Source organism: Panthera pardus, unplaced genomic scaffold (genome assembly GCF_024362965.1).
Source record: "Panthera pardus isolate Hobbes unplaced genomic scaffold, ASM2436296v1 HiC_scaffold_10, whole genome shotgun sequence".
In the NCBI taxonomy this organism is placed as follows: domain Eukaryota; kingdom Metazoa; phylum Chordata; class Mammalia; order Carnivora; family Felidae; genus Panthera; species Panthera pardus.
In genome coordinates, this window is record NW_026526655.1 from 1,241,705 (window position 1) to 1,269,665 (window position 27,961).

General features: G+C 66.8%; 2 protein-coding genes and 1 long non-coding RNA gene across 15 annotated transcripts in view; 2 read left to right on the forward strand and 1 right to left on the reverse strand.

The window, feature by feature from the left end:
• The window catches only part of ANKMY1 (ankyrin repeat and MYND domain containing 1), a 56,199-nt gene extending 53,670 nt beyond the window's left edge, over positions 1–2,529 (forward strand). For 10 of the 12 annotated variants that reach the window (XM_019445331.2, XM_053902793.1, XM_053902812.1 and 7 more), the window contains one exon: positions 1,979–2,529. In XM_019445331.2, coding sequence (XP_019300876.2) covers positions 1,979–2,133 — 155 coding nt within the window. In that variant the 3' untranslated portion in view covers positions 2,134–2,529. The remainder of the gene's footprint in view (positions 1–1,978) is intronic. The other 2 variants (XR_008422292.1, XR_008422293.1) reach the window with 2 other exon arrangements.
• A 510-nt stretch (positions 2,530–3,039) lies between these two features.
• GPC1 (glypican 1) overlaps positions 3,040–27,961 on the reverse strand; it is a 28,278-nt gene continuing 3,356 nt past the window's right edge. The window contains exons 1-9 of one of the 2 annotated variants that reach the window (XM_019445334.2): positions 13,204–14,090; positions 10,142–10,300; positions 8,092–8,483; positions 7,143–7,308; positions 6,318–6,448; positions 6,112–6,231; positions 5,880–6,013; positions 5,366–5,541; positions 3,040–4,984 (exon numbers count right to left, since the gene is read on the reverse strand). In XM_019445334.2, the coding sequence (XP_019300879.2) occupies positions 4,755–4,984; positions 5,366–5,541; positions 5,880–6,013; positions 6,112–6,231; positions 6,318–6,448; positions 7,143–7,308; positions 8,092–8,483; positions 10,142–10,300; positions 13,204–13,342 (1,647 nt within the window). In that variant the 5' untranslated portion in view covers positions 13,343–14,090 and the 3' untranslated portion in view covers positions 3,040–4,754. Of the gene's footprint in view, positions 4,985–5,365; positions 5,542–5,879; positions 6,014–6,111; positions 6,232–6,317; positions 6,449–7,142; positions 7,309–8,091; positions 8,484–10,141; positions 10,301–13,203; positions 14,091–27,961 lie in introns of those variants that run through there. The other variant, XM_019445333.2, reaches the window with a different exon arrangement.
• Positions 16,326–19,192, forward strand: LOC128777097 (uncharacterized). Its single transcript, XR_008422322.1, has 2 exons — positions 16,326–16,842; positions 17,952–19,192. It is a non-coding gene; the product is annotated as an uncharacterized LOC128777097 (long non-coding RNA).

Below are 27,961 nucleotides of genomic sequence, written 5' to 3' on the forward strand. Positions count from 1 at the left end.
TTCACCCTCAGCTCGCGCTGTCCTGTTGTCTTGCCCGTGTTCCGAAGCGTCGCTTTCCACATTTTTGTCCGTATTCCTTCCCGATAGATTTGTTGTTGCCAGTGTGACGTAGGGGCCCTGTTTTCTCTTTCCCCTTGTGACTGGTCCGTGGCCCAGCACCATTTATTTCATGCCCTCTTCTCCCCCAGCCCCTGGCAGCTGCTGCTTGTGCTCCCTCCCTACAGACTCGCCTTTTCCAGAGTTTCATCCTGAGGGACTCAAACCGCAAGGTCTTCCGTAGCCTGGGGGCCGCATTCAGGCTGACAGCCAGGGGACCGGTGCAGTGGGGCTTTATCTCTATGGGGGGGCTCAGCCCACCCCCCCCACCCACCTGGAGGCCTGGAATTACTGCCAACCCACCTCCTGGGGGGTCCCCGCCTCTTCTGGGGGGAGTCCCTGCCTCCTGGGGGTGCCCGCCTCCTGTGGGGAGGTCTCTACCTCCTGTAGGGGGTTCCTAGCCTCCTGTAGAGTCTTGCCTTCTGTGGGGGGGGGGTCCTCACCTCCTGTGGGCGTCCCTACCTCTTGTGGGTGGTTCCCTGCTTTCAGGGGTCCTGTGGGGGGTCCCTAGCCTCCTGTGGGGTCCTGCCTGCTGTGGGGGGTCCCCACCTCAGCTTCTGTTGGTGCTTTCCCCAGTCTTTTGTTTTCTTCTAAACAATGGACGCGTTCTAACCTGACGATTTCCATCTCTTTCTCTGGGATACCACACAACACCGACTTTGTAGACCGCTTGTCCTGTTACCCATGTTCTCAGGCTATGGCTCTGGGCACTGGGTGTTCTTGGCATGTTGTAGTTTTTCATTTGAGTTCCCATCACGGGGGATTTGTCACTCCCTCTCCCGTGACCAGAGGGAGCCCTGTGCTCTGGGGAGCCCCGTTTCTGGGCGGAGCCCTGGCAACACAGCTCTCTCGGCCCGTCTGGCCAGCAGAGAGCTGCTGTTCCTGTGTCCAGGCTGCCCGGGGTCGGCTCCAGAACCGCCCCCCCCCCCGCCATCCCCCAGGGGCATTTCTGTGTCTGCCCCACCCCCACACTCCGTGTGGCCTATAGGGACCCTCACTCAGGTGACCTCAGACGGCTCCTGACTCTGTAAATGTCCTTGACTCGTCCAGCATCCTGAGGTGTCTGTGGAGTGGGGGGTGGGGGTGGGGGTGGGGTCATTGCGGTCGAGCCACCGTGCGGCTGTGACATCTCAATGCCAGACATTTCCCAGTATTTCCTCCCGCTTGTCACTCTTGCTTGGGACAGTGGCCGACGTGGCTGTGTATTTTGAGGTTCCCGAGAGGGTCCTGGCTGGCTGGTTTCTCTGCTTTCCCAGGTGGGGCCCCGCAGTGCACGTAAGCTAGAGACGGTTTCCCAGCCTCAGGGCCGCGTGAGGGGTGGAGGGATGTGCTTAGAGCCACCACTGCCGCCCTTCACAGGCCGCGGCACCTGCCCCGGCCTCGGCCCGCACCCTCGACGGCTCTGACTTGTGACTTGCCACCTGTCTTGTTTCCAGAAGGAACCTAGCCCCTGGTTCCAGTCTTTCCACGTTCACTAGGGTATGGGGTGACAGAATCTGTTCTCTATCCTGAACGAGGGCTAGCACTTTGATTATAAATGTGACTTCTGTCTCCCCGTGAAGGCAGGCTGGTGTCACCTGGACGGGAGCAGAGCGTGTGCCCCGTGTGTCCCCTGCAGAGCCCCAACCTGGCCTGCCCGGGCCGCCACGAGGGGCTGCGCGGCAGCTGGCCGCTCTCTGCCAGCGGTGGGGGTGGGGGTTGGTCCGGATGTCGGTGGCTTCCTGGATTCCCCAGAGGAATGAATTGGGACCAAGAGCCAGGGAGGGGCCTCTCCTCAACCATCACCTGGCGGGCTGTGGGCGGGGTGGACCCTCCCCCCCTGCCCTCCCGCCGTCAGCCGTCCTGTGCTGACGTCCACCTCACTTGGGTCCTCTTTCCCCAGCAAGGAAAACGCATCCGGCTGGGCGCACACCCAACTTCCAGAAGACCTCGAAGCATCTGGGCAAGGAGGCGAGCCAGAAGCCGAGCCAGAAGCCAGAGGCTCCGAAGCCACCACGCCGGTTAAAAGGCTTCTATTCCACGTACAGCCACGAATGACTGTCTAGAGACACCCACCTGCCCCCTCAGGGAGGGAGGCCTTCGCCCCCACCCTCACCTCCTGGGAGGAGCTAGACCGGGGGCCACCCCGGGACCCCCGGGGAGGTGGGCGACTGAGCCCACAGCCCCTGCTCTGTAGGGGAGGCCGGCGTATGGCCCAGGGGCCATCGAGGAGCCACAGGCCCTGGAGAGGCTCTCCCCCGCCCCCGTGCCGGGGCCGCGTCTTCCCTCCCGGGACGCACTGTCCGGCTAAGCAGAGTCCCGGGCCGGGGGAGCCGGGGCCGGGTCGCTGGTTCCTCAGCACTCCAGGCCCGTGGGGACAGAGAGGCTGTGCTGAATGCCTGCCAGGCCCACCAGTGTGGCCGCAGTTCCCAAATAAAGTGGCCCTTTAAGGCAGCTCCAGCTTCCGTGTTGGCCTCCAGGCTCTGGCTGAGGAGCTGGTCACGAGGTCCCGCGCTGCGTGTGGTACCGGGTCGCAGGGCACCCCGTGGGGGTGGTGATGGGGCCCGGCAGCTGTGCCCCAGCGATGACACAGGACTCCGCTTGGTGGGGTCTGGTGAGGTGGCAACAGACCGGACCGTCAGGATGTCCAGCCAGGCCCGGCCTCACAAAGCTGGTCCCCACTTGGCGGGAGCTGGAACCTTCCTGGGACACGCATCAGGATGCGTGTCCAGGGCAGGGAAGGAGCAGACAGCAGGTGGGTCCAGGCCTCTTCCGTCTCGCTGGCACTGGGCGGGCCGCCGAGACGTGGACCCTGCAGCCTGGGGGCTATGCCGCCGGGCGCGGTCTGTGTCCAAGCCCTCTCCCACCCCCCGAGACGCCGCCCCGAGTCATGTCTGCTGTGCACAGCCCGCGGACACATGCTCACCCCCGAGCTGGGCAGGATGGGGCCACCACAGCCACACGAGCTCTCCAACCTTTTATTCGTACAAGGACTCAAGAGCATGTGATGCCAGGTGACACCGTGCAGGGGGACACAGCAGGCCTGGCTATGGCCCGGCCAGCAACTGTGCTGGGGCCGCCCCCTCCAGAGAGGCACACAGGGTGGGGACGCCCACGCGCGGCCAAGGCTGCCATCCGGGCACGTGGGCGGCTGCTGCCCCAGAGCCCCCGAGAGTCCAGCTGGCCTTTGCCTGCTGGGAAGCAGGCCCCAAGCCCAGCCCTCTGGGGTGGCAGGAGCAGAGTTATCATGAGGTGGGCGTGCCCGTGGGGGAGCGCTGCCCGGCGGGACACAGGCTGGCGGCCCCGACCAGCGCAGGACGCAAGGCAAAGCAGCTCGAAATGGCCTTGTCGGGTCCCGGTGCTGGCTAGGACTGCTGTGCCCAGCCACGGGGCTCAGCATCCGACAGACCCGTGAGGGTCCCCTTGCCTGAGCCCCTCTCTGGCAGGGTCCAGCCCCCTCCCCAGGACCCACAGCAGCTAGGGCCCGGGAGGGAGGGAGGATGGCGGGGTCCCGGGCCCGGACAGCCTGAGTGAGCAGGGGTGCGCCCAGGTCCGGGAAGCCCAGGTGCCTCCAAGCTCTGGGAGTAGCTGAAAAGCAGCTCTGGGTGAACAGGTGGAAAGCGTCTGTGAATGTATGTAAGTTTGGAAAAGCCCTTAACTGTCAAAGCCCCCCCCCCCCCTCCTCGGGCCCCCTGCAGCTGGTGGGGTCAGGAAGGGCCAGGCCTCCTGGCCGGGCTCAAGTTTCACCGGCCTCCCTGCGTCCTGTGGCCATGTGTCCCCTCCAGCCCTGCCTGCCCCACCTCGAGCTGGGGGCCGCAGGCCTAGGGGCGGTGAGAGGCAGGGCACGGGCAGGCAGCTCCTGCATGCGGCCACAAGTCCCCGTGCAGGCGTGGGGCCCGTGTTTGAAGGGGGCACCCAGCCTGCTCTCCCGGGACGGCCAGGACCGGCACCCCCAGCCTCACGTGAAGGTCAACCAAGGGCGGGGCCCGGAAGTGGCGAGGCCGTGCCCATGGCGGCCCACCTGTGTGCCCCAGACCCTCGTAGCCAGTCCTTGGCAAGAATAAAGTCCAGACAGACTCATCGACAAGGGTGCCTTCCCAGTTAGAAGTCGCCCTGACGCTGAGGGCCTTGGGGGGCGGGGTTGGGGGGGGGGTCACGGCATCACGGGGGCCTGGCTGAGTCAGAAGGGTTCATGCATAATCTCAAAGCCCCTGCTAGACCCTGGATGGCAGAAACCCTGATGCCCTCCCTGGGATTCTTAGGCATCCAGGGGTGGGCTTTGCTTTCTGACACACGGAGCCCGGAAGTTCTCGGCAGGAGGAGGCAGGAGAGGAAGGCACAGACTCGCACTCTCCAGCGGGACGCTGCTCGGGGAGCTGGGGGAGAGGTGCGGGCAGGCAGGCGGGAGGTGGCCACCGGCATCCCCCAGGTCCCTGAAATACATGGCTTTTGGGGACATTGTTCCCGGCTGACCTGAGGCCCTCATACAAAATTAAAAGCCAGGGTGGCCGGCAGGACCAGGGCCCCCTGCCCCACCCCAGCACAGTCCCAGAGCCGGGGCCCCTCACTGTCCCTCCCTGTCCTGCCCCCGGGCCTCTAGGCCCAGCAGAATTAAATATCGTCTGTTTTGCGTTTTGGCAAAGTCAGTTCTTGGCCTCGGTCCCTGGGGCCTGCGGCAGTTACCGCCACGTGGGCCTGGCAGCCGAGAGGACCAGGGAGAGGAGCAGCATTAGGGACACGCAGGGCCGGGGGCAGCCGGAGGCGGAGGTCTTCTGGCCCTCCCTCTCTGACAGGCCCGGGAGGGCGTGGGTCAGGGTCGTCCGTGGGCTGGAGCTTTTCTTGCTGACTCTCCGGCCACAGAGGTCGTCGGGGCAGCTGTCCCCGCTGCCCGAGCCACTGCTGTCGTCACCTGGGGAGGAGAGGAGGCTCCAGCAGGCCCGCCCCACCGTGAGGGGACCCCAGGCACAGCAACCGTCCACACGGGCCTCCCGCGGTCGGCTGTGCCAGTGCCAGCTCCGCCCTGAGCTCCCCGACCTGCCCGGGGCCTGCCGGGTCCGTATGGATATCCTGGCCAGGCCCAGCTGTGCTTGGGGACACACGGGTGGGGGCTGCTTGGTGTCTGTGTCCAGACAGCAGCAGCATCTCCCTGCCACCGTGGGAGCCTTGGGGCTGGAAGGGTCTCTCCTGGGCACCCTTGCCCTGCACCGCCCCAGGGCCCCGCCCCTGCCCCCAGCCCCGCCCCAGGGCCCCGCCCCCGTCCCCAGCCCCGCCCCCAGGGCCCCGCCCGCACTGGCGTCCTGGAAGTCCACGTCGTTGCCGTTGTAGGCGCTGCGAAGCCGGTTGGTCATGACCTTCAGCTGCATGATCTGTTGGCGGACCGTCATGTCGGGCTTGGTGATGTCCACCTCCACCTCAGGGTTGTTGATCTGATTGGCCAGGCCATCACCCATCACCTCCGGGAGGTACCTGTGGGCAGGCCCTAGGTCACGGCCTGGTCCCTGCCAAGGGGCAATACCCTGGCACGCCCTCCCACACCCCTCTTCTCCTGTCCAGGTGCTGGCAAGCTCGAGACCCCCAGTGGCCTTTCAGGGGCCGATGGGAGCCCACAGTCACTCCCAGGTGGGCACACGGAGCACGGTACATGCTGCCGGGAGCTGGCCCGGGTGAGGGTTTCCTGTGTCCTACCGCGTGTCTGGGGTCGGGCACGGCCCCGCGCACACAGCACTTGGTGCCACAGGCCACACAGGCCCAGGTGAGACCGCGAACGGGGGCCGGCCTGTGGCCAGCCAGGCAGCAGCACCTACCGGCCCTTGGCCATGCCGTTCCAGCAGCGGTCGTCACTGGCGGCGCTCATGGCCATCTTCTCGCTGCACAGCATCCCCGGGAGGCTGATCCAGAAGTCCTGGGCATCTCGGAGCTGTGCCTTGGCCTCGGAGGCCTGCAGGGCGGGAGTCAGACCACGGGGCGCCCTGCTCGGCCTGCCCTCCCCTCCCCTCCCCTGTCCACCCAGGGCCCGGCTGTCTGAGGACCACTCACCAGCTTCTCCAGTGAGCCCGTGGGGGGCCTCTCCTGTAGCACCAGCTTGCCCCGGCGCTGCTTCTGCTCAGGCCCAGAGCTCTGGGGGTTCACCTTGGGGTTCCCACAGCCCTGGATGACCTGGGGGAAGACCGCAGGGGTCCTGCAGGGGCACGAGGCCACATCCGGGATGCCACACCACGCCCACCGCACCCTCCTGCCCGCACCTTGGCTGTGAGCGTATCCCTGTTGTCCTGGAGGGCGTTGATGGCTTCTGCGAGCCACAAATGCACACTGCCGATGACGCTTTCCGCACCCGACGGGCCCCAGAACTTGTCGGTGATGAGCACCATGGAGTCTGGGACAGGCGTGGGCACACGCACAGAGGGCATTTGGTAAGTATGCACGCCAGCCAGGCCGTGTCCACACGTGAGCTCACGCGTGTGCTGATACGCACGCGTGCCGGCCGGCCAGGGGTCCGTGGGTGAACGTGTTAGCTCCTGTGTGTCGGCATGCACGCGTGTTGGGCACACGCGTGTGGAAGCTCGCGTGTGCTGGCACATGCTGAACTGGCCCACCGTGGGCGGGTGCTAGTTCACACGTGTGGGTGAGTCTCACGCATCAGCACACGTGAGCGTGTACACGGGTCGGCCTGCGGGGTCAGCACAGTTAGGACTTACCGGTGCCGGAGCGCGGGCACGCTGGCCCACCTGACGTCAGCAGCGTCAGCTCACACGTATTGATGTGGATGCGTGTGGGCCCCCCACGTGTCGGCACGCGCACAGGCCGGCTGGCCCACCGCATGCGGTGGCCCGCCTTAGGTCACGTTCATGTGGGCACGTATGCGTGAGGGGGCCCTCGCTCAGCGGGGAAGGGCGAGGAACTAGGACCCCGCAGGGCTCCATCCCAGGCAGCAGCCTGCACTCAGAATGGCCTCCCTGTCCCTTGACCCCGGGTCACCCTCCTCCCAGGGCCTCTGGCCAGGCACTCCCGAGGACGGGACTGGCTCTGTCCCTGCTCTGCTCTGGCGCGTGGTGGCAGCGAGGGCTCACCCAGAAGGTTCCTCCACTCGGCGTCGAGGTCGGCCTGGTTGGCCAGGCAGCCTTTGAGCACATTGCGGCAGTAATCAGGGCAGGGCCGGGCGCCGGGGACCCCCAGGCAGTGCGCGCAGTAGACCAGCTTCATGACGGCCCTCGAGCACTCCGGGCCCAGGGGCACCTGCGGAGCCAAGGCAGCCTGAGCCCAGCCCCGCAGCTGGGCGTGCCCAGCCCCCCAAGGAGCCCGGGGCTGGAAGGCTCTGGACAGAAGTCAGGAGGCCTCAGTTCTGCCCCACCCACAGTGGGACCTCCGCCTGGCCCCGGCCCTTCTTGGGGAGCCCCTCTCTTCTCAGATGATCAAGCAGGCCCACGGGTCGTGGGACCACTCATCCTAATAACTGCTACCGTCCTAGTGAGCGACTCCCTGGAACACTGCCGTCACCAAGCCTCACGGGGGAGCGTGAATAGGTCTGTGTGCGACGCGCACGAGGGGACTGAGGCTCAGGGCTGGGCGGAGGACCCGCTAAAGGACGCCAGCTGGAGGCGGAGAGGCGGCTCACACCCAGGGCTGTGTGGCTCGGAGGCCGATGCCCTCCCCCTCCCCGGTTTGTCACCAGGGGGTCTGACTCCAGCTGCCTCTCGGGGGACGGGCCTGCTGGCCCCGGCCTGCTCTGGCCTCCGAGCCAGTTGCCCTTTCGACTCCCGGCCCCTGACCCCGCAGTCGACTCGGCATCTAGCCCCACACCTTCTCCCCTCTGGTCCTGCACGGGACCCAGGCTGGCTGAGGATGGAACCGCCCGGCTGCCCCCACCGGAGCTCAGTCCGGGACATTGGGACGTGCTGTAGGCGGGGCAGGGAGCCGGGCCAGGAGACCCCGGGGCACGGGGCGGGGCCGAGATGCAAAGCAGCGGGGGGCGGGGCAGAAGGGTCCCCGAGGGAGGTGGGGGGGGGCCGCCGAGCGCACCTGGGCCACCTTCCGGACCACGTCACTGGCCACGCCCAGGCCCTGCACGAAGGCGCGAGCTGCCACGAAGGCGCGGGTGGCGCGCAGGCGCAGCTCGCGCGGGGCCTCCCCGAAGGGCCGCAGCGCCTCGGCCTGCTTGCCCAGACAGTCCAGGTAGTCGTCGGGCAGCAGCAGCTGCGGGTGCAGCTGCCTGAAGAGGCGCTCCAGCAGGCGGGCCCAGAACTCGGCCAGCGTCTCCTCCAGGTGCAGGTTTGCGCCGCGGTAGTAGAGGCGCAGCTCGGAGTACAGGTCCCGGAAGGCCCTGGCGCTCTGCGTGTACAGCTCCCCGAAGGCGCCGGGGAAGGTGTCCTGCAGCGCCCGCTCCGACTCGTTCAGCAGGTGCTGGAAGTGATCTGGGCCAGTGGGGGGGGGGGGGGGGGGCGGTGAGGCCTCCCGGGGCCTCCTGTCCCACCCCCCACCTCCCCCCGCACACCCCCTACGCTGTGGAGGCCAGGCCCCCGATGCCCCTAGGACTTCTAAGACCTCACCCCACCCCCCGTGGCCTGGGGTGCAAAAGCCTGGGTGGGGGTCCCCTCTCGGGTCTCAGGGCCTCCAATGGACACTTCTGAGCTGGGGGCAGGCTCAGGGTGCCCTCAGGGACTCATTGGGATCACCTGTAAGGGGGGCAGGAGGGTCCTCTGAGTCAGGAGGTGGGGCCGCCTCCTTCCTGCTCTTTCCTCCCTGCGTTGCCCCCTCCCACCCCCCAGCCCCGTGTCCGGCCCTCCCTCTCATGCCTCCCAGAAGCTGGCCTGCCTGAGGGTCCGGGTTGGATCTCCTGTAGCCCTTGGGACCTGCCCAGAGCCCCAGACAGATGTGCTGCAGCCTTCCGGGAGGCAGGGCGTGGGCGTGGTTCGGGGGAGATGCCCTGCACCCCGTATGCCCAGAACGGGGTCCCGGACAGCACCCACCCCCTTTAGCAGCAAGACTGCAGTCTGTAACCACATGGCCCCTGCCCTTGGACTCGGCCCCCAGAGCCGTGGCCACCCTCCCCGCACAGGCCCCTGGACCCTGGGCCCCCAGGGGTTTTCAGGCTCCTCCACATCTACGCCACCCAAGGCCCTGGGCTGTAGGGCTCAGGACACCCTGTGCAGCACCCCAGGTGGGAGCCGGGCAGCTCCTGGCCAGGCTGCCGGATGGTGGGAAGGAGGCAGGGGGCGGAGGTCACGGGCCCCCAAGGAAAGCCACTGCTGCAGGTGTTGCCAGGCTGGGCCTCAAAGCCACTCGGGGCTGTCTGCCAGCTGCAGGCTCACACTCTCCCTCCTGTCTCAGCTCCGGCTCTGCCGGGGCACCTCCTCCCTCCAGTCAGACCTCAGGCTTCAATCTCAGCTCAGAGGTCACTTCCTGGGGGCCCCCCACCCCAGCGCCCACACCGTCCCCCTGGGGTGGCCACCGTGGACGTCGTTACACCAGCCCACTCTTCACGGTCCAGGGCGTTCGATCTCTGCCCAGACACGGCGTGAGACTCCCGGTGTGAGACCCATGAATGCCACGCACAGCAGCTGCCCCGGAGATGTGAGGACCACGCCCGGGGCCCCAAACTCCTCCTGCCCCCGCACCAGCGCAGACCCGGCCCTCCGAAGCCCCATCCTCAGTGCCCCGCCCCGAGCTCGGCCGTCACACTGCGGTTCCTGGCTCCGGGCCAGCTGGTGGCCAGTGCAAGGCCTGTTCCTGCCTCTAGTGATAAGGAGCCACCTTGAGAGCAAGAGGGACCCTCTGAAGGGCGGACAGAGTGATGGGCCTGATCTCCCCAAACGTGCACGTGTGTTGCCGTGCACACCACGGGGTGGACAAAGTCGCCTGCAGACCACCCCACGCTCACGGGTCCCCTGCTTGGGCCGTTGCACGTGGGCAGCTTTCCGCTACCGGGACCCCCCAAATCTCAGCTCCCAGCCCCAGAGCGCTAATAACCCCACCCATCCTGTGAGCCCGCCTCACCAGCAGAGGTGCCCTCGTGCCCAGCTCCCCACCGTGTCAGCGTCTGGTGGTCCCCAAACCCCAGTGGCCTGCTCACCATCGAAGTTCTGCAGCTGGGTGGTGAGTGTGGCCTGCAGGGCGCGGCCGCTGTCCAGGAGGGCTGTCTCCAGTTCAGCCCGGCTGCGGTTGGCCAGGTTCTCCTCCATGTGGCTGGTGCAGCAGGTGTAGCCCTGGGGGCAGATCCGCAGGTGCTCACCTGTGGGGAGGGGCCGGCGTGAGGGGAGGAGGGGCGGGGAGGCTGCTGGGGCATGGGTCCGGGGGCAGGCACAGCTTTGGGGACCAGGAGAACTGGCCCCGGGGCTTGGCGGGGTCTCCTGGGCAGGGCGGACATGAACAGCGGACCCTGGGAGGGGCACAGCTCCAGTGGGGGTCCCGGGGTAGGCGGTGCAGTCCCCAGCGTGGGACACAGGAGCAGGGCTTCCTCCGCAGGCCACCCTCCAGGCCGTCTGGGACAAACGCAGCCGGGCTGGTCATAAAGTGAGGATGCAGGGATGTCGGAGGTCCCCCCGGCCCCTCAGTCCCCCTGCTGCCACCATGCAGGCGAGGAGGGCCATCCCAGGGGCTCTGGAGCAGCTCAGGTCACATCTGTGACCCAGCACGGAACTGCCTCAGGGCCCTGTGTATGTGCGGAGGGGTGGGCTCCCAGACTCAAGGCTCCCCAGGGTAAGCCTCCAGGCCTGCATGGTGCCCCCCTGCCTGGGCCCTGGCTGAGAACGGGCAGGGAGGAAGGGGTCGCTGATGGGCAGGGCTGGACAACCAGAGCCTCCTTACCACCCCCCCCCCCCCCCCCGCCCCATGCCAGAGCACGTGGGGGGCAGCCTAACCCAGCAAGGACATGGCCTGGACACAGATCTGCCGGGGGCGGGCGGGGCAAGAGGACACACGGGTGTCTCCGGACGTCCCTTCTGCTGCGCCCCCAAAGCCCCCATCACTCCTCACGCCGCGGCCTTGGCCCTTGGCTCCAGGGCAGCACCACTATCCATGTTCCCACCTTGGGGTCAAGGACAGGTGCTAAGTCACACAGCCCTGTGGTTATACCGCTGTGCATACTGCGCCGGCCACAGGTCCCAGTATTACAATGATCACAGCAGCTCGGAGGTGGGTGCTGTGACCCCACTTTATAGACCAGAGACACCAAGCTCAAAGAGACTAGTTTCCCGTCCAGTCCATGCTGCACAGTGAGAAGCCAAGGCTACCTGTTTTCAGGACTCCACGCCCACCGGGCCGCCTCCCCGCCCTCCCTACCCGTCCCTACCCCACCCTGCAGGCCATACTTCGTGCCTCTAAGCTGTGGGAGCGGTCCCTCCTGGGGCCCCCTGGGCAGCAAGGGTCTGACGGGGGAGGGGGGCAGGGGCTGTGTGGGGCTGTGTGGGGGCAGGGTCATCCTGTGCACAGTTGTGGGGTGGGGGTGCGGCAGCCTGGGCAGAGTTCTCTGGGTCCCGAGGGCTGGGGGCTGGCTCCAAGGTGACCCGCAGGGGAGAATCAGCAGCCCTGGGTGCAGACAGCCTCTAGGAGAGGCCTCGGGTGGAGGGGAGAGAGAAATTATTATCCTGAGGCTGAATTGCCCCGAATTGCCTCTCGGGACCACCGGGTCACACCAGGTTGGACTGTGTTTATCTGCTGCCGTGTCTGGCCTCCGTGCCCATCGGCGGGACAGGCGCTGCCGAGGCCTGCAGGTGCAGTGGGAGGGGCCGCAGGTGCCTAGGCGGGGCACTCAGACACGGTGTCTGGTCTCAGACACCTGCTCCCCCCAGGGGCTGCATGCCTGGAGGACCGCCGCCCCTTCTCCCAGGGCCTGGAGGTGATGCTAGCATGTCCGTCTGAGGGGGGCTGGGGCCCCCATCTTGGGGCAGGGCTGACCTCAGGGTAACAGACTGGAGCCGGAGACCACTTGTGACCACCCCCGGGGGAGCCCCAGGTCTGCGGGGGGGGGGGGGGGGGTGGCCGTTGGGGACCTGAGGCCTGACCCTCTGGGTGAGCCAGACCTTTCCGGGCCTTGTGGGGACCAGCTGGGGCTGAGGGTCGGAGCCCGGGCCTGGTGGGGGGGGGGGGGCACCCGCCAACATCCCTGTGCCCCTTCTCCTGAGGGGTGGCATGCCCAGGTGCCTCCAGGCAGGGAGGGCTGGGCCAGACAACAGCTACCATGGTTCCCTCTCGGGGGCCGTTGCCAGCAGGAGGCAGGACGCTGAGCAAGATGAGGGTCCTCTCCATGGGGTCCCCGGGCCCCAACCAGGAGAAACCTGAGCTCCCCTCCTCAGTGGGGGCCCGGAGAGCGCCCTCTGCACACCGGGGTCCCAGTGGTGCTGGGGGGTGGGGGTGGGGGTGGGGAGGGCGAGCCAGGGGTGTGGCCTGGGGCAGGGGGCAGGTGCCAGCCGGGCTTCATGTGGGCCCGGGGCCGCCCAATCCTGAGTATTTGCAGGCTGTGGGGGCGGACGGCATCCCTGGCCGGCTGCCCTCCCTCCTGAACCCTCCCGGTCCCCCGGTGGCCCAGACCCCCTCCCCGAGCCTGCCATTCACGCAGACAGCAGAGAGGCTGGGCAGAGGAGGGGGACGCCGAGAGATGCAGGGAGCTCCGCCGTGGGCGGCTGCTGCGTGGGCTCCCTGGCACTGTCCCCACAGCCTCCCCGGCCCTGCCCGGCCACCTCGTCCAGCCGCCCGGTGGCCTGCGCTGTTCCGGCTGCCCCGGCACAGCCCCCGGCCCTCCCTCCCTCCGCGGACACACGGGAGTGAAGACACGGAGCCAGAGCCCGGGCGCCGGCCTGAGGCCCCGGGCAGGCTGGGCCGAGGCGGCCGCGAGCCGGCCGCGGGGCAGACGCAGGGGCTGCAGCGCCTGGCGCTCGCCCTCCGCCCACCCTGGCCCGGCCCGGCCCGGTCCGCACATCGTCCGACGGCCCTGGATGCCGGCCGGCCGGAGGCGGGCTCAGCAGGGCACCCCCGCGCCTCGGGGAGAGCGGGCCTGCCCCTCCCGGTCGGAGCCAAAGCGCCGGGCGGGGGTCTGCGGGAGAGAAGGGGACCCCCCACCCCGGGCAGTGTGCACGACGGAATCGCACCCTGTCGCTTCGAACCTCTCCGGCCCCGAACCCCCCCACCTCTCAACACCTGCCGAGAGACGAAGACTCGCCCGCGCCGGCAGGCGCCGGCCCCTCTTCCCAAGGACGCTTCCACCGGCCGGCCGGTGACCGTCCCTCCTTCCTCCCTCGGTCCCTTGGCGGTTTTTGCAACAGCGGGCCGGCCACATCCAGGACTTCCCTTGGCCTGTGGGGCACTTCCTCCCTGTGGCGATCCCCGGGGGTTCTGGGGAAACGGGAGGGAGGTCCGATTCACCGATTCACGGTGGGATGTACGCCCGTCCTGCGATCCCTGCGGCTCCTTCCCTTAGGCCCCGCCCCCGAATTCCCAGATTCCCTCCCTTCCTGCTCCTCAGGTTTAAGTACTGCACCCACTCCCCTCACCCCATCAGCGGCTGCTTCTCTTTCTGGGTGGCAGACCAGAGGTCCACCTTTTCCCTCCAGATTCAGATCTCTCGGGGTCACCCCAGACCCCCGGTTTCTCTTCACTGAGCCCGTATCAGTCTACGACTTAAACATCTTTAAGGCTCACACCCTTCTGCCACCTGCTGAGCGCTGGTCCCAGCTGTCCCGTCTTAGCAGTCTCCGAAAGGCGTTCCCCACCCAGCAGCCACCCCCACCAGCACTATCACCCTGATGCTTTAGCCCAAGACCCCCTTCCCAACAGTGGTCACTGGCTCCAATGCCAGACACGGACCTCATGTGTCCAGGCCCAGCCCAGCAGCCACCTGTGTCTGGTGGCGCTAGAGCCCTCCCAAGGAGACTGCAGAGGGAAGATGGCGCCATGCCAAGCCCACGTCTCCAGAAGCTTCTAGTGCTCACACGGGAGTATGCAGACTATCTGCTTGACCTGTCTTTAAAGCCACAGCCCCGATGCTCTGCACCACCTGGCCCAGCGACCCCTAGAACACTCTAAGTCACTGTCGACAATTAGCCTGCGCTACTGCGCTAGCCTCCCTGGATGGGCGCGTGCCCAGCTCCAGGCACCAAAACCCAGCAAGGGAGAGGCCCGGGTCTGGAAGGGCAGGAAGGGGGCGGCTTCCCCACCCCTCTCCTTTACTCAACTCTGGACCCTACCCGGGGCTTTGCCGGCAGACTGGGGGTGAGCGGCTGTCCAAGGCTTTCCCCTGGACAAGTGCCCCCGCCCACTCTTGCTCCTGGACCCTATGTCGCTCCAGTGGCCACAGGATCCCCCTGGCATGTCTACCAGCCGACTGGGGGTGGGAGACACGGAGCAAACAGAGGGAGCTTCCCTGGCCACTGGCCACAGCGGAGCTCCAGACCTTCCTTTCTCAACAGCCCCCCATCCCCCAGAAGCCTTTGCCCCTGACGAGTCCCTGTTGGAGGGTCACACTTGATCACCTAGAGTCCGTCCAGAAGGGTGGCCTCGGATGCACCTTGCAAAGGACATTTCAACCACGATCTCCTACTCCCCCTTACACACCAACAACACCCATAACCCCTCCTGCTTCCGACCCAACCTGCTTCCCTACCCCTCACCGACCACCCAAAGCCCCCTCCCACCCCCCCACCATTTCAGGCAAATGACAGCGTCACCAAGCGGCCCTCTGCCAGTGCTGCCGCAGAGCCTCCGCCAGGCACTGGGACCCGAAACCGAGGGGCATCGGTGCGGACAACTCCTCGCTCGGTGGGTGGGAGGGGTGGGCCCCCCAGGCCTGTGAGGGGCTGCGTCGCCGCGGCCGTGGAACAAAGGCTGGGCGCCCCGGTGCCCTCGCCAGTCGCTGCGGGCCAGGACGCGCGCCGCGGGGCGGGAGCCGGGGAGCCAGCGCGCGGTCTGGAGATGCGGCGGCGGTGCTCCTGGCGCGGAGGGGACCGGGCGCTGGTGCAGTGGGCGCGGCGGGCGCCCAGGGGCTGCGGGGGCTGCGGCAGGCGGGCGGGGAGGCGGCGAGCAGGGGGGCCGCGCGGGGGGCTGCGGCAGGCGGGGCGGGGGTGGGGGAGGAGGGCCACGCGATTGGCGGGGAAGGGGCTTGCCGCAGTGGGCGCGGCAGGCATGGGGAGGGGGTGGCAGCAGCGGGGACTCGCGGGGGCTGCGGCAGGCGAAGGGGAGGGGACGGGTCTGACGGAAGAGGAAGGGGGGCTCGCTGCAGGAAGGGGGCTGCGGCAGGCGGTGGGAGGCACTGGAGGGGGTGGGGGGTGGGGGGGTGGGGAGGGGTGGCGGGACGCTGCGGGATTGCCGGCGGAGAGGGGCCCGGGGAAGGGGAGAGGTGGGGAACGGCAGGAGGGGACGGGGTGGGGTGGCGATGGGGTGCGGCGAGAACGGGGACCCACGATCCACGGGGTGGACGCTGGGGCACCTGCTGCGAAGCGGTGGGGAAGCGGAGCGAAGATGCGCCTGTGGGGGGTGAGGGCAGCGCAGGGCAGGGCGGACAGAAGATGGGGCCGAGGCGGAGGTGACGGGGGACAGGGGTGGGGATGAGGGGGCGAGGCGGAGGGAGTGAAGGGAGGGGTGGCAAGCCTGGGGACGGGGGCGCTGGGGGACCGGGGAGATGGAGATGGCTTGGGGTGGACGGCTGGCTGGATCCCAGGCGGGGTCGCCCAGCTTGGATCCCGGCCCCGCAGAGGCCACCCGCGCCGTGGCCCCGAGAACCCTGCGCGGCGGCGGCGGCGGCGGCGGCTCCAGCGGCGGCGTCCCAGGCTGCGGTGGCGGTGACGCTCCGGGTGGCGCGCGACTCCGGCTGCGGGCGCGTGGGGGGGGGGGGGGGCGCCTGGGGACCCGGCCGGGGGCCGGCGGAGGAGCAGGACCGGGCCGGAGGGCTCGGAGGCGGCGCAGGCGGCCAGGAGCCGGGGAGGAGCAGCGGCCACCGCCGCCCCGGCAGCCCCGCGGCCGCACTGGCGCGCACGGCGAGGGCGCGGCTCCCGGCAGCGGGGACGCGCCTCCTCCCGCAGCCCCCGCCCCGCCGCGCTGGCACCGCCCCGTCTCCCAGGAACCCGCGGGCGGCCTCCCCGCGCCCCCTCCGGCCCGGCCCCTCTCTGGCCCGGCCCCTCTCCCGGCGGGGACCCAGGCCCTCCTCCGCTCTTCCCCCGCAGCACAGCCCCGAGGCGCAGGCCCGGAGCGCGCTAGGGAGCCGGGAGCCGGGAGCCGGGGGCGGGGGCCCATCCCGGATGCTGACCTGAGGCTGGGGGGGGGGGGGGGGCGGCGGGGGGTGGCAGGGAGGGGATGGGGGTGTCGGGTTTCTCCTGGGGAAGGAGAATGGCAGCTCCCCACCTGGGAGCCCCCTCTCCTGCTGACGACGACCGGATTCCCACTGCTGTCTGGGGCCCTCAAAGCCACCACAGCCGCTACCTGTCCCCTCCAGGCCTCCAGCCTCTCAGCTAGGCGACCTGGGCCTGCGTGCCAACTGCTGATCTCCTTCCCCTGGGAATCGGCCAACCCCACCTGGCCACACGCTCCCCGGGCACCCTCCCACACTGGTGTCTCTCCCTTCCCTCCCAGGACACCGGGACAGCCCTCACCAATACCTTGTACTCCCCGGAGCCCTGGCCCTGGCCTCACCTGGCTGCCACCGCACAGGAGAAAACCACCCACTCAGGCCACCCTCCTCGCGGCCAGCCTGCACTTGGAGAGCCCTACCTGGCAGGCAGCGCTTGATCAAAGACCCCTCACCAAGGCCACAACACCTAAGACCCCTGAAGAAGGGGGTTTCACCAGGTAACCACAAGGCTGCTCTCTGTGCCGCCCGGTTCCTGCTCGGGACCTCCTGGGCAGGCCACCCTGCCAGTGAGCACCAGGTTTGGGGGTGCCTCGGTGAGGCAGTGGGCCTGGCCTCATCAGTCTGGCCGCAGCTCTGGTCAAGAGACCGAGCCCTCTCCAACGGGCCTCCCCTGGGTTGCTTCAGGGTTCACCGCTCACTCCATGACCTCAGAACAAGTCGGGGATAAAGGGGACCCTGGGTTTGTGCCTGCTGCACCTGAAACCTCAGGTCTTGGCTGCAGGGCAGGGAGCACTCTCTTGGGGCCCAGGGGTAAGTGCTCCCCGGAATCTCTCCCATCAGGCCGAGCTTGGCCCAAGCTGAGCTGAGGAGAGCACCCCCTTGGGCTCATCCGCATGCCAGCCGGCTGGGCACCGGTGGGGCGTGAATGCCTGAGGCTCTGCACAGCCCTCCCATCCACCCTCCCGTGGGGCCTGGGGCAGCTGAGGGGGCCTCTCCAGTGTCCACAGGGAACGACCTGGAACAGCAGGAGGGGGTACAGCTCAGGGACCCCCTCTGCTGTGTTCCCCGCAAAGACACGCCTCGGGTCTGCCCATCCTCCCCCCTTGGACCCCCCCCCCCCCACAGGCAAAGGGGGCACCAACTCCTAGCTGGGCTGGAACATCGGGCAGGACCCTCCAACTGAGGGAGCCCACGGGGGCTCACGGTGACCCGGGCCCAGTCTCCGCTCAGGCCCCATAAATCCTGGGGCTGAAAAGACAGAATGGGAAGGGGCAGAGGGCTCGGCTGACGCCCCCTGACCCAGCCACTTCCCGCCAAGCCTGGTAGCCGTGTCCAAAGTCACGGGCGCCGTCGGCCTGGCATCCCAGCTCCTCAGTCCCCCTCCAGCTTGTGGCCTGCCACTTGTAGTAACTCTGGGTCCCAGCGCCCTTCCCCCTGGCCCCACCCTCTTTCAAGGCCAACTCAGGTCTCCCTCCAGGAAGCCCTCCCAGGCCCCCCGGGGGCACAACACCCACTCAGCACAGGCAGCCCACCCTCCCTGGCAGCAGGAAGGCCACTTTGCCTGCTGGTGGGGCCTCCACTTCCCTTCTCTTGTCTCCCTGCCCAGCACCCAAGCCGGACCTGGGTCAGTAAACAAATATGCCTGAAGACACCGCACAGAGAGACTCTTTGTCTGGTGTCGGCATTCAAGGAAACGCAGCTTCATGCCATCACGGCCCCAGAGTGGCGGCCTCAGACCTTCCTGACCCGACCCCTCCCACAGGTAGCAGGACAGCGGGCAGCGTCCACAAGGGGGTTTTCGGGGCGAGTCTGCTCCCCACAAGGGCACCCTTGTTCTCACAGAGGCCCGGCGGCCTCCGCGGGAGATGGGAGTACTCGCTGCTCGCTGCTCGCTGTGCAAGGTGTTAGACGCGATCTGCACAGCAGCCCCTCTTTCCCTCGCCGCGGCGGGCGGTGTAGGCGCTGACATGAATGCCCGCGGTCACTCGGCGGGAAGTGGCTGAGCAGTGCTGGCCTCCCGCTCCCCTGCCTCTCCCACTGCGAGACCTCCCCCCACGCCAGCCCCGGGGTGGGGGGGGCGTCCTGAGCAGGACGGGGACGCGGAAGCAGGGGCAGGGGCAGGGGCAGGCACGCCCCACCGCCCAGCAAGCTGCAGACGGCCGGCCCGCTGCCTGGGGAGGACGGTCCCCCCCCCCCGCCCCCCACCGGCTGAGTCAGGGGCCGCCTACCGCCCAGGCACCTCCACCCAGCTCGCCAGCCCAGCTGGCAGGCACAGCTGGGGAGGGGGCTGCAGATCTGGACGGGACACAGTTCACCGTGAGTGACAGAAAAACGGCATTCTTTCTTAGCATAAGAGTATCTGGCCCAAAGGAACTGAAATGAAAGCAAGGACTGGAACAGAATCTCGCACGCCCCTGTGCACAGCGGCTGCCTCACAACAGCCGGAAGGTGAAAACAACCCGTGTCCGTCCACGGAGAAGTGGGTCACAAAACGTGGCAGAGCCACAGGACGGAATATTACTCAGCCTCAACAAGTAACAAAGTGCGACACCTGCTCCGACGTGGAGGCACCTGACCTTGCCAACGCCGTGCGGAGTGAAAGAAACCAGACTTGAAGCAACAAATACCATGTGACTCCCTGTACGCGGAGGCCCCCACGGTCGTCAGAGTCACAGAGACAGGGCGGAAGGTGGGCGCCAGGGGCCAGGGCGGGGCTGGGGAGTCCGTGTCCACTGGGGAGAGAGGTCCAGTGGGGGAAGATGAGAAAATTCTGGAGACGGATGGTGTGGACGGTGCGTATGTGCTTAATGACCCTGACCTGTACACAAAAACGGTTAAAATGCTAAATCTTTTTATGCGTATTTTATCACCAAAAAAGCAAGACCCCCCACCCCCCACTATCTGCAACGTACATACGCTAAATATCTAGCACGTACTTTCACCAAAAACTTACACCGGTTTACTTTAAATTAAAATATTCAGGACATACCTAAGCGACAAACTTTTTCACTATCTGGATTACCAATTTAAGAAGATATACTGCAGTTTTATTTCCAGCCCTTCGTGGGGTGTGGACAGAAGCCTGACTGAAGTCACACAGGCTCCCTCCCTGCAACACTCAGGCACAACCCCAGCTGAGGTCCTCACACCCACAGCCCCAACCCCCTCAGAGCAGGCTGAGTAACAGGAACATAGAATCGTACCCATCTTACAGATGGGAAGACTGAGGCTGGGAGACGTTCCGTGACTCGCTCAATGTCTCAGGTCTGCTGCCCAACTTGTGTGCCTCCCTGTCTTCGCTGAAGGGGAGGAAATAAGAGCACGGTGGCACCTGGGGCCCACCAGCAGCTTGGAAGTCCCGCGTATGGAGAGGAGACCCCTCTCCTGGAAGCTGAGCCAGGCCCGGCCACCTCCACTTGGGGGGTGGGACACCTGCCTAGACGCTCCTGCCAGTAGCCAACCCTCCACCGGAGGCCGCGCCCACCAGGCCCTGCTGGGCACACAGAGGGTCACGTGAGCTCAGCGTTTGCCCCCTTGCCCGGCTCCCCAGAGGTGGAGCCCTGATCTTGTTTGGGTTCGCGGAGCAGGTGGGAATGTTGGGGACCATCCTATTCCCTGGCTTCTCCAGATCAGTTTCTCAGGGGCCGGTGAAGCTGGAAGCATGTCAGAGAAGGGCCAGGCCCCTCAGGAGGTGGGGAATTCTGCTCCCCTAGGTACCCGGTGTCTCCACCCCGGCCTCGTCCAGCCATGCCCAGCAGGCAGAAGGGCACACAGGCACACAGCTCTGGATGGGGGTGGCATGGTCCCGCTCAGGGAAATCCTGGAGCAGATGGTCCAGGGGATGGAACCAGCCCCGTCCCCAGAGAGGGGCCACGGGGACGTTGATAAGGCCCCACGTGACCCGGGCGAGGAGAGGCCCCCGATGCAGGCTGCCAGACCCCAGGCCCGGCTACGGATTGAGGGTGTGTGTGGGTCCTTCCGGCACCATCTCCTATCCCCCTCCAACCTCTACGCAGGATCTGTGGTTACTTCTGGTGCCTCCATCTGTGGCTCTCTTGTAAACACCAGCTGCCACCCTCCAAGGCCACACAGAGTCCTTCCTAGGTGTGGGCATGGCCCTATGCTGGGGCAGTGCTCCCTCACCGAGAGCTGTCCTCCAGGACCAGCTCTTCCCGCAGCGCTGGGGGAGTGCTCCCTCACCGAGGGCTGTCCTCCAGGACCAGCTCTTCCCGCAGTGCTCAACTACCAGAGACCAGGGCCAGCCGGGCGGGAGCATGGAAGCCACACCCAGCACTGGCCGGTAAGCAGAAGTGGGTGACTGAGCAAGGGGAGAATCCTCCCCTCCAGCCTAGATCTCTGAGCCCCGGCCGTGTGGCTGCTCAGCCTCCCACCAGGGGCCCTCCCCCACGGCACCTCCAGAAGGCAGGACCTGGAGACGGAGGGCCCGTGTCCCCAGCAGGCCCCGCGGCATGGACTCTGGCTGTGCACACGGGCGCACTGATGACCACGGACGCTCCATGCAGCAGGCACTGCTACCATCCCCATTTAATGGAACAGCACTCTGAGGCTCAGAGAGGTTCAGTAATTGGCCCAAGGTCACACAGCGAGTGAATGTGGAGCCGGCACTTGAACCCCAGTTGGGAGGGGTCTTTGCTCTACAGCCCTGGAGGGGCGGGGGGGAGGGGGGTGCGGTGTGACTGAAAACCTCACCTCAACACGTGCATGTCTGGATTCACGTGTTAGCTCTCTTTACTTCCGACTTCCGACATAACACGTGGTCACCGTGGCCAGCAGAGCCACAGCTCACAGGACACGACCGACGCTCGTCCTGTCCTCGTGCCAGTGGCTCTGCTGGTGGCTGCGTTTCAGTGGGAGAACGGCCCCAGCACGCGGGAGGAGCTCAGATAACACCCACTGAGTGATGCAGAGAGACTGTCACCTCTGAATGTCCCCGTCACCTCCGGGTGCCCGTAGACACCCCTGCTCCGCGGCCCGGCCCCACCCCCAGCCCCTGCAGGCCCTCCTGGGTGCATACACTGGCCGCAGCACTGGCCCCACTGGACCGTCTGCTGAGGCCCGCTGACCCCTTCCCGGGCGCTGACGAGTCGAAGAATTATGCGGAGGACCACGAAGGACGCCAGGCGAGGCGCAACGGTCCTCAGAAAACCGCACAGTGAACGCGTGATGTGGTGCCTCGCCCGCTCTCCTGGGAGCGCGCTCTGCGTGAGCTGACGGCAGGTCTAGAACCAGCCGAGACGTCAAGGTCGTGGGGAGTGTGAGAGGGATTGCCGGCCACCCGCTGCAAACGAAAGGGGACAGAGTGCACCGGCGGCTTCCACGGCAGCCACGCCCCAGACACCCCACCGCTGCCTCGTTCGTGGTTAACAGGAGACGCTCAAGTCCGCTTAGAGGTTAGCAAAAACAGAAACGCGATTTCTTCCTCGGCCGTGCTCGCCAATTGCCCGAATTCCTTCCCCGGGCCTCGCCATGCACCCCAGCTGAGGACCCCGGCCTTCCGCGCCCTGCCTTCACACCTGTCGGTCCGCTGCGGTTTGCCCTCCTCCAGAGACGACTCCACCACCCACCCCTGCGAGGCCATCCTGGCCCCAAAGCAGAAGGGCGCCCCTCCCCCGTGCTCCAGGCCGCTGGTTCCACCCCGCCCAGGGCTTTGGTTCAAGGTGCTTCGCATGAGGCGCTACTGTCATTTCTGGAAGCCACCTCCTGGCTGTTCAAGAGTGCCCAGCACTTCACAGGGTCCCTGGCCCTGACCGAAAATGCCCCCAGCGCACAGCTCCTACTTGGGAACCACACCGGACCCTGGGGATGGGGCTTTAGCTGTGTGTGTCTGACCTGTCCCCCAACCCCCCAAATGCACAGTGATGGGGATGTGCCAGTCCCTGGGTCACTTGAGGGCAGGATGCCAAGACGCCCGGACTCTCTGTGGCGTGGGCAGCCCGTGCCACGCCGGGGGAGGAGGTCAGGGACGGCGGAGCGGAATTAAGAGCCTCATCCTTTTAAAATAACTCTGTCGGTCCACTGTGTCCCACACTCCATGACAACGAGATGTGAGTGATCATGAGCCAACCCAGGCAGTGGGTGGCATCATCTCTGTCCCCAGGGCCTGGAGATGGTCACAGGTGGGTGGGATATACTCCCTTGGCCCCCAGAGCCAGGGACAGGCAGTCGGGGGCCCCGGAGCCTAAGGACACACTCAGTTGTCACCCGTGGCTCACCACGGGGGCCCACATGGTTCGATGTGGCACCAGGCACGTAGGATGCCGTTAGACACAGGGATGGGCCTGGATGGGACTCGCGGGCTCAGAAAGTGGGTCCTCAGTGTTGGGGATACTGTCTGAAGGTATGCACGGGCCACCAACCCCCAGATTCCAGTGCCGATGGGGAGGGAGCCCCAGAGAGGACAGGTGCACCTGTCCAGGGCCTGGCTGTCCACCCTCCAGGTGTTGGTGGCACTGCCACCGTCCTAGGACCGACTAGCTGGGGTGCAGACGAGGCTTGGACAGTCAGTGTAGGCAGGCTCTGGCCCGCTGAGTCCAGGATGGTCTGAAGGCCCCAAGGGAGTTTCTCACTAGACCTTGATCTTCTGGGAGACAGAGACCGTGGCTTTTCACCTCTGTGTTCCAGAAACTGGCAGAGGGTGAGCACACGGTGGATGAAAGGTGGAGACCCTCGCCCCGGCCTGGCCAGCCCTTCCTCATCACAAGGGGCAGGGCAGTGGGGCTCGGACATCTGTTGCCGTCAGGAGCACCGGCTCTGACCTCAGGAGGCCCTCCCGGGGGCGGCTGGCCAGGCGCTCCTGCAGTCGAGTGTCACGAGGGCCTCAACTGGGCCTCACATGGGCCTGAGAGTTTCCTGGCCCCTTCCTGGGCCCCTCTCTCCTCGTGGCTGTGGGTGCTCCGGGGCCTCGAGCCCCAGCTCTCCGTCCTACCGCCGACCTCCCCCTTGCACTCTGGACCACATGCCCAGCGCCTATGGGACAGGGACACACAACGTCCCCCTAGTGCCCCCTCCCAGGGTGGGCACTGTTACCCAGTACCCACACCGGACGCCGAGGCAATGAGGCAATTTGGAGAAACCCCTCAAGGGACAGGCCTCTGAGCACGGGGGACCCCTTTCTGGGACCCGGCTTCCTCATCCACATGCTACGTGGCCGGACTCACCCTGCAGACACCCATGGAAGCACCTCCAAGCCAGAGACTGGAGGCAGCCAGGGCGAGGGGCTAAAGGAAGCAGGGCCTCGGTCCTCAGCAGGTGGTGGGGGGGGGGGGCGGGGAGAGGCCCAGAGCGGGGTTCCCGCAGGCCCCCCTGCCGGCCAGCTCTCCTCCTCTCTTCTGGTCCTCGCGTCCACTTCGGGGCCCTGGGGCTCACGGCGCAGGCCCCCGTGCTGTGCTCTGCTGGCCCTCACCCAGCACCACCCGACAGGGCCAGTCCCCAGCTCGGACCCAGCCAGTCTCCCCTGTGAGATGCAGCAGGGGCGGCGGGCGGGGCCCTGGGCCTCCGGGGGGCTGAGGTCAGGACAGATGGCAAGGGAGCGGGATTGATGGAGCCCCTCGGGGCTGCCCTGTCACCCAGCCAAGCCTCCAGGACCCAGGGAGCACTTAGCACAAATGAGCAGCGAGCTTCCTCAGCTGGGCCACCGTACCAGGGGACAGCTGCCACACGGTGGCCCGTCTGCCACCTTCTGCCTCCCCATCTCCAAACCATGTGCCCCCTCCTGGCCTCTGGGCCCCCCTCCCTCCCCCAGGCATATTCCAGCACCTGCCCCGAATGCTGGGCCCCCTCCGCTCAGGTGGGGACCTTGAGCCTGTCGAAAGAACACTGGTGTCACTGAGTACTATCCCAGCCAGGTGCCCCCCAACCCCACGAAGGTCTTAAGGCCGCCTCACCGCCCGCCCCGCTTCTGGGACGTGACACAAGCCGGATGTGTTGGCGGGTCAGCAGGCCCCGAACGCTGCAAGGAGTGGCTCCTGACCCTCCCACCCTGACAGGGATGGAGAAGTTGAGGCTCACAGGGGGCTGGAGGCTACTCAAGGACCCGGCGGGGGTCAGGGCCCAGACCTCTGAGCCCACCCACACCAGGGCCGTGCCCGGAGAAGCCTGTGGGTGGGAAGGGGCCTGACCCCTCCACACTGTCACCAGGGCCTCGGTACGCATCTGTGCCGGGCTCCTGAGCCTGTGGCGGACACGCGGAGGCATGACCCTGTCCCGAGGAGCCATGGTCACGAAACAGCAGGGCTCGGGACCACCGCTGCCAGACGGAAAGTATCTCAGGGAGCAGATGGGCTGGGCCACCTGATTCATACGCTGCAGTCCTGGCCCCAGGAGGTCAGAAGGTGCCCTTATTTGAGTAGGGGGTCTGTGAAGGTGAGGTCACACGGGAGTTGGGTGGCCCCTAATCTGATAGGTGTCCTTACTTTTTTAAGGTGAAACCTGGAGGCAGATGAGCCCACGTGGACAACCCACATGAAGCCAGAGACATTCAGGCCCAAAAGGCCAAGGACCCCCAGCGGCTGCCAGAAGCCGGCAGGGCCTGGAACGGGTCCTGCCCCCCAGATCCCAAGGGAGCCAGCCCCGCACACCTTGATCCCGAACTTTCGGCCTTAGAACTGCCAGACGGTAACCTTCTGTTGCTAAGCTGCCCAGCGTGTGCGTCTGACACGCCCCCGGCACCCGGCCCAGGCCTGGCACACGGGAGGTGCTTGGAGTATTTACTGCCGAGGCCCGCCCAGACTTGGGGAGAACCCTGGGAAGCAGGGCAAGCCCCAGAGCGTGGGTGCTTGGGGGACGCCCGGCCAGGCTGGTGCCAGCCGTGTGCCAGGGGCGGGCACGGGGAGGACCCACCTGGCAGGAGGGGGTGTGTGTACCAGGAAGACAACCCAGCTAGGAGCTGGCGGGAGAGGACGCTGAGGCCACAGGCAGAGGAGGGCACGGGACGAGGCCGGCCTGCCCGCCCCCCCCCACCACCAGTGGCTCCTGAACCCACCCAGGATTCTAGGGCTCCTGCTGGGAGAGCAGGTGTGCACTCCCTCTGCACTCCCCCCACCCAGAGCCTCCCCGGCATCCACAGCCCGTCTGAAGTCAGTCTAGGAGGCTTGGCCCCCAAGGTCCTGCCCCCCCAGCAGGGAGGCCACGCCTGCCCTCGCCTCACACCTGGCCGCCATGTGCCCCCACCTGGGAAGGTGGGGAGAGGCCTGGGGCGGGAGGAAGCATCCCCGTCCGTGCCATCCCCGCCCCCAGGAGACTTCCAGCAGCGAGGGGCACCTGCCCGGGCCTGTTCCTAGACAAACACCAGCAAGAAAGACTGCCAGCCGCCCTAGCTGCGAGGAGCCGGGCTCCGGGGTGGGTGGCCTCCGGCTGGAGCCCTCACGCTCTGGAGTCTACTTGTCTTCTCCCCAGTGTGGGCAGTGACCTGGGCCCACAGGGCTCTGCTAATGGTCAGACGTGATCGGGGCCGGCCCCCAGCAGAGACGCTGGATAGGCAGGGGCTGCACTGGACAGCAGGGCCCAGTGTCCTCCAGGCGCCTGACAGGGGCCCTGAGCCTTGGTCTGGAATCACCCTGAACTAAGCAGGTCTTGGAAAGAAGAGTCTGCCTTACAAGGGAGGTGTTCCTGCTGCCTGGGCACGTCCAGGCCTGGGCACGGCAGAGGCCAGTCCCACGCCCGACCCGACTCCCAATGGCCTCGGGGCAGGCCCTCTCCCGTCCAGGGCCAGCCAGGCTGACACCCGTGCCTGTGGGTGTGGATGGCCTGGCACGAGCATGGGCACCCCCACACAACCGGGCTCTCCTCCCGGTTCTGAACCCAGCCTGCTGCCTGGCCGACGTGTCCCCAGTCCCTCTCCCAAGAGGCTGGGCCACCGTCTGTCAACCTCAGACTTACACTGTTCTTTAATTAGTGCCTGCACGGAGCCAGGCCGACCTGCCTCGTCCCCTAGGCTCTCACCCCCGGAGAAGCATTTGTCCGTGAGTCCTGGGGGACTTGGCCCAGCACGGTGCTGGGGACACGCCGGGGGTTTCTTGCAATGGCCAGGAACACACAGCCAGGCCATCCTGCGTGTACCTGGGGATCATCTGATTCATGCCCCTGGTGCCTGGGAACAGCCCTCCTCGGGCAGGAGCAACAGCCCTCAAGGCCTGCGGAAGAGCTGGCCGCCACCAGACAGGTATCGGGGGGCCCAGGCAGAGGGCAAGTCCCAGCTATGAGGAGGGCCAGTGTATACACGGCCCTGTCCCGATGGAGGAAGGGAGGCCAGGTCAAAGGCTCGGGAAGAGTTCCAGTTAAGAGATGTTCTAAGCCGGCCTAGAAAGGAAGCCAGGCCCAGGAGAGCCCACAGGAGAAGGCGGTGGGGGGGGACCACCAGGGCCTGGGCCTCGGGCTCCTATCTCAGGCCTCCAGGCCGGGATGGCTCCAAGCCTTCCAGAAAACTCGGAGCCCAGGACTGGGCAGCAGCAAATGCCATAGGCTTTGGGGTCCACAGCTTGAGCTGCACGTGGGCTACGCGTGCTGGGCAAAGTTACGTGGCTCCCCTGGGCCTCGGTTTACTCATCTGTGAAGCAGGTCTACAAAAACCCTTCCTCACCCAAGGCATCAAACAGACAGTAACGCGAAAAGATGTGCACTGAGTCGGGGTCACGTTAAGGGCTCTCAAGACGCTACTGCCCGAGGGGTCTGTGCGGGCCTGCAAAGACCCCAGGGCAGGGGCAGGGGGAGAACGTGGGCCGGGGCCGGCCACACGGTGCACGGTGCCAGCACATCCCTTCCTGGGCACCTTCAGGGGCGGTCGTGACCATTCCCAGTGTTGTGCGTGAAAACCAGGGGCCGCGTGGCGCGGGAGGCTTGCGCAGCAGGACTGACATTTGAAGTAAGGCCCAGGGAGGATGTTGCTCCTCTGGCAGGAACACCGCAGCGTGTCCAGCAGGGGGCTCAGGACGTTGCATCATGCAGGTGGCCCCGTCGAGTCCTGGCTCCCTCGGGCCTCCCCATCACACGCCTCCCCCCGTCATCTCAGGCTGGGGATGATGAAACCATAGGTCCTCAAATGGCAGAGGGACGGAGCCGCAGCACAACCAGGGGCTGAGGACCACTCGGGGACCCGGCCAGGCACACGGGGTGTTTTTGCCTTCTGAACAGGGCAGGGTACACAGAACCCCGTGGCCTGGGGCCAGGCCAGGCCGTGTGCCATGTGGCCTGTGAGAGCCCTACAGACCACAGGTGAGGACAGATACTGGGTGGGTTCTTTTGAGCCCAGCCAGGACAGCCCTTTCTGGGATGCGGGCTTCTGAGGACCCTCTCCCAGAGTCTCTCACCACCCAACAGGCGTCGGGGGTCAGAGCCGGCACACGGAAGCAACGGTTTCTGCCGATGGGCCCGGGGGGGGGCCCTTGGTGTGAGCTCCAGGGTACGCTGTCCCCCCCCTTGCCGGCAGGTAGGCTCAACCCCAGGCCAGAGGGGACATCAACCGGTTCTCACTGCACTGACGGCCCCCTCTGACCTCCAACCCCCAGCGCTGGACCTCTAGACCCCTCCTCCTCTGCCCAGGCCCTTCGCCTCTCCCTGTCCACCCTCCGTGGCCTGGCACGGAGCAGGACACAGGTGCGT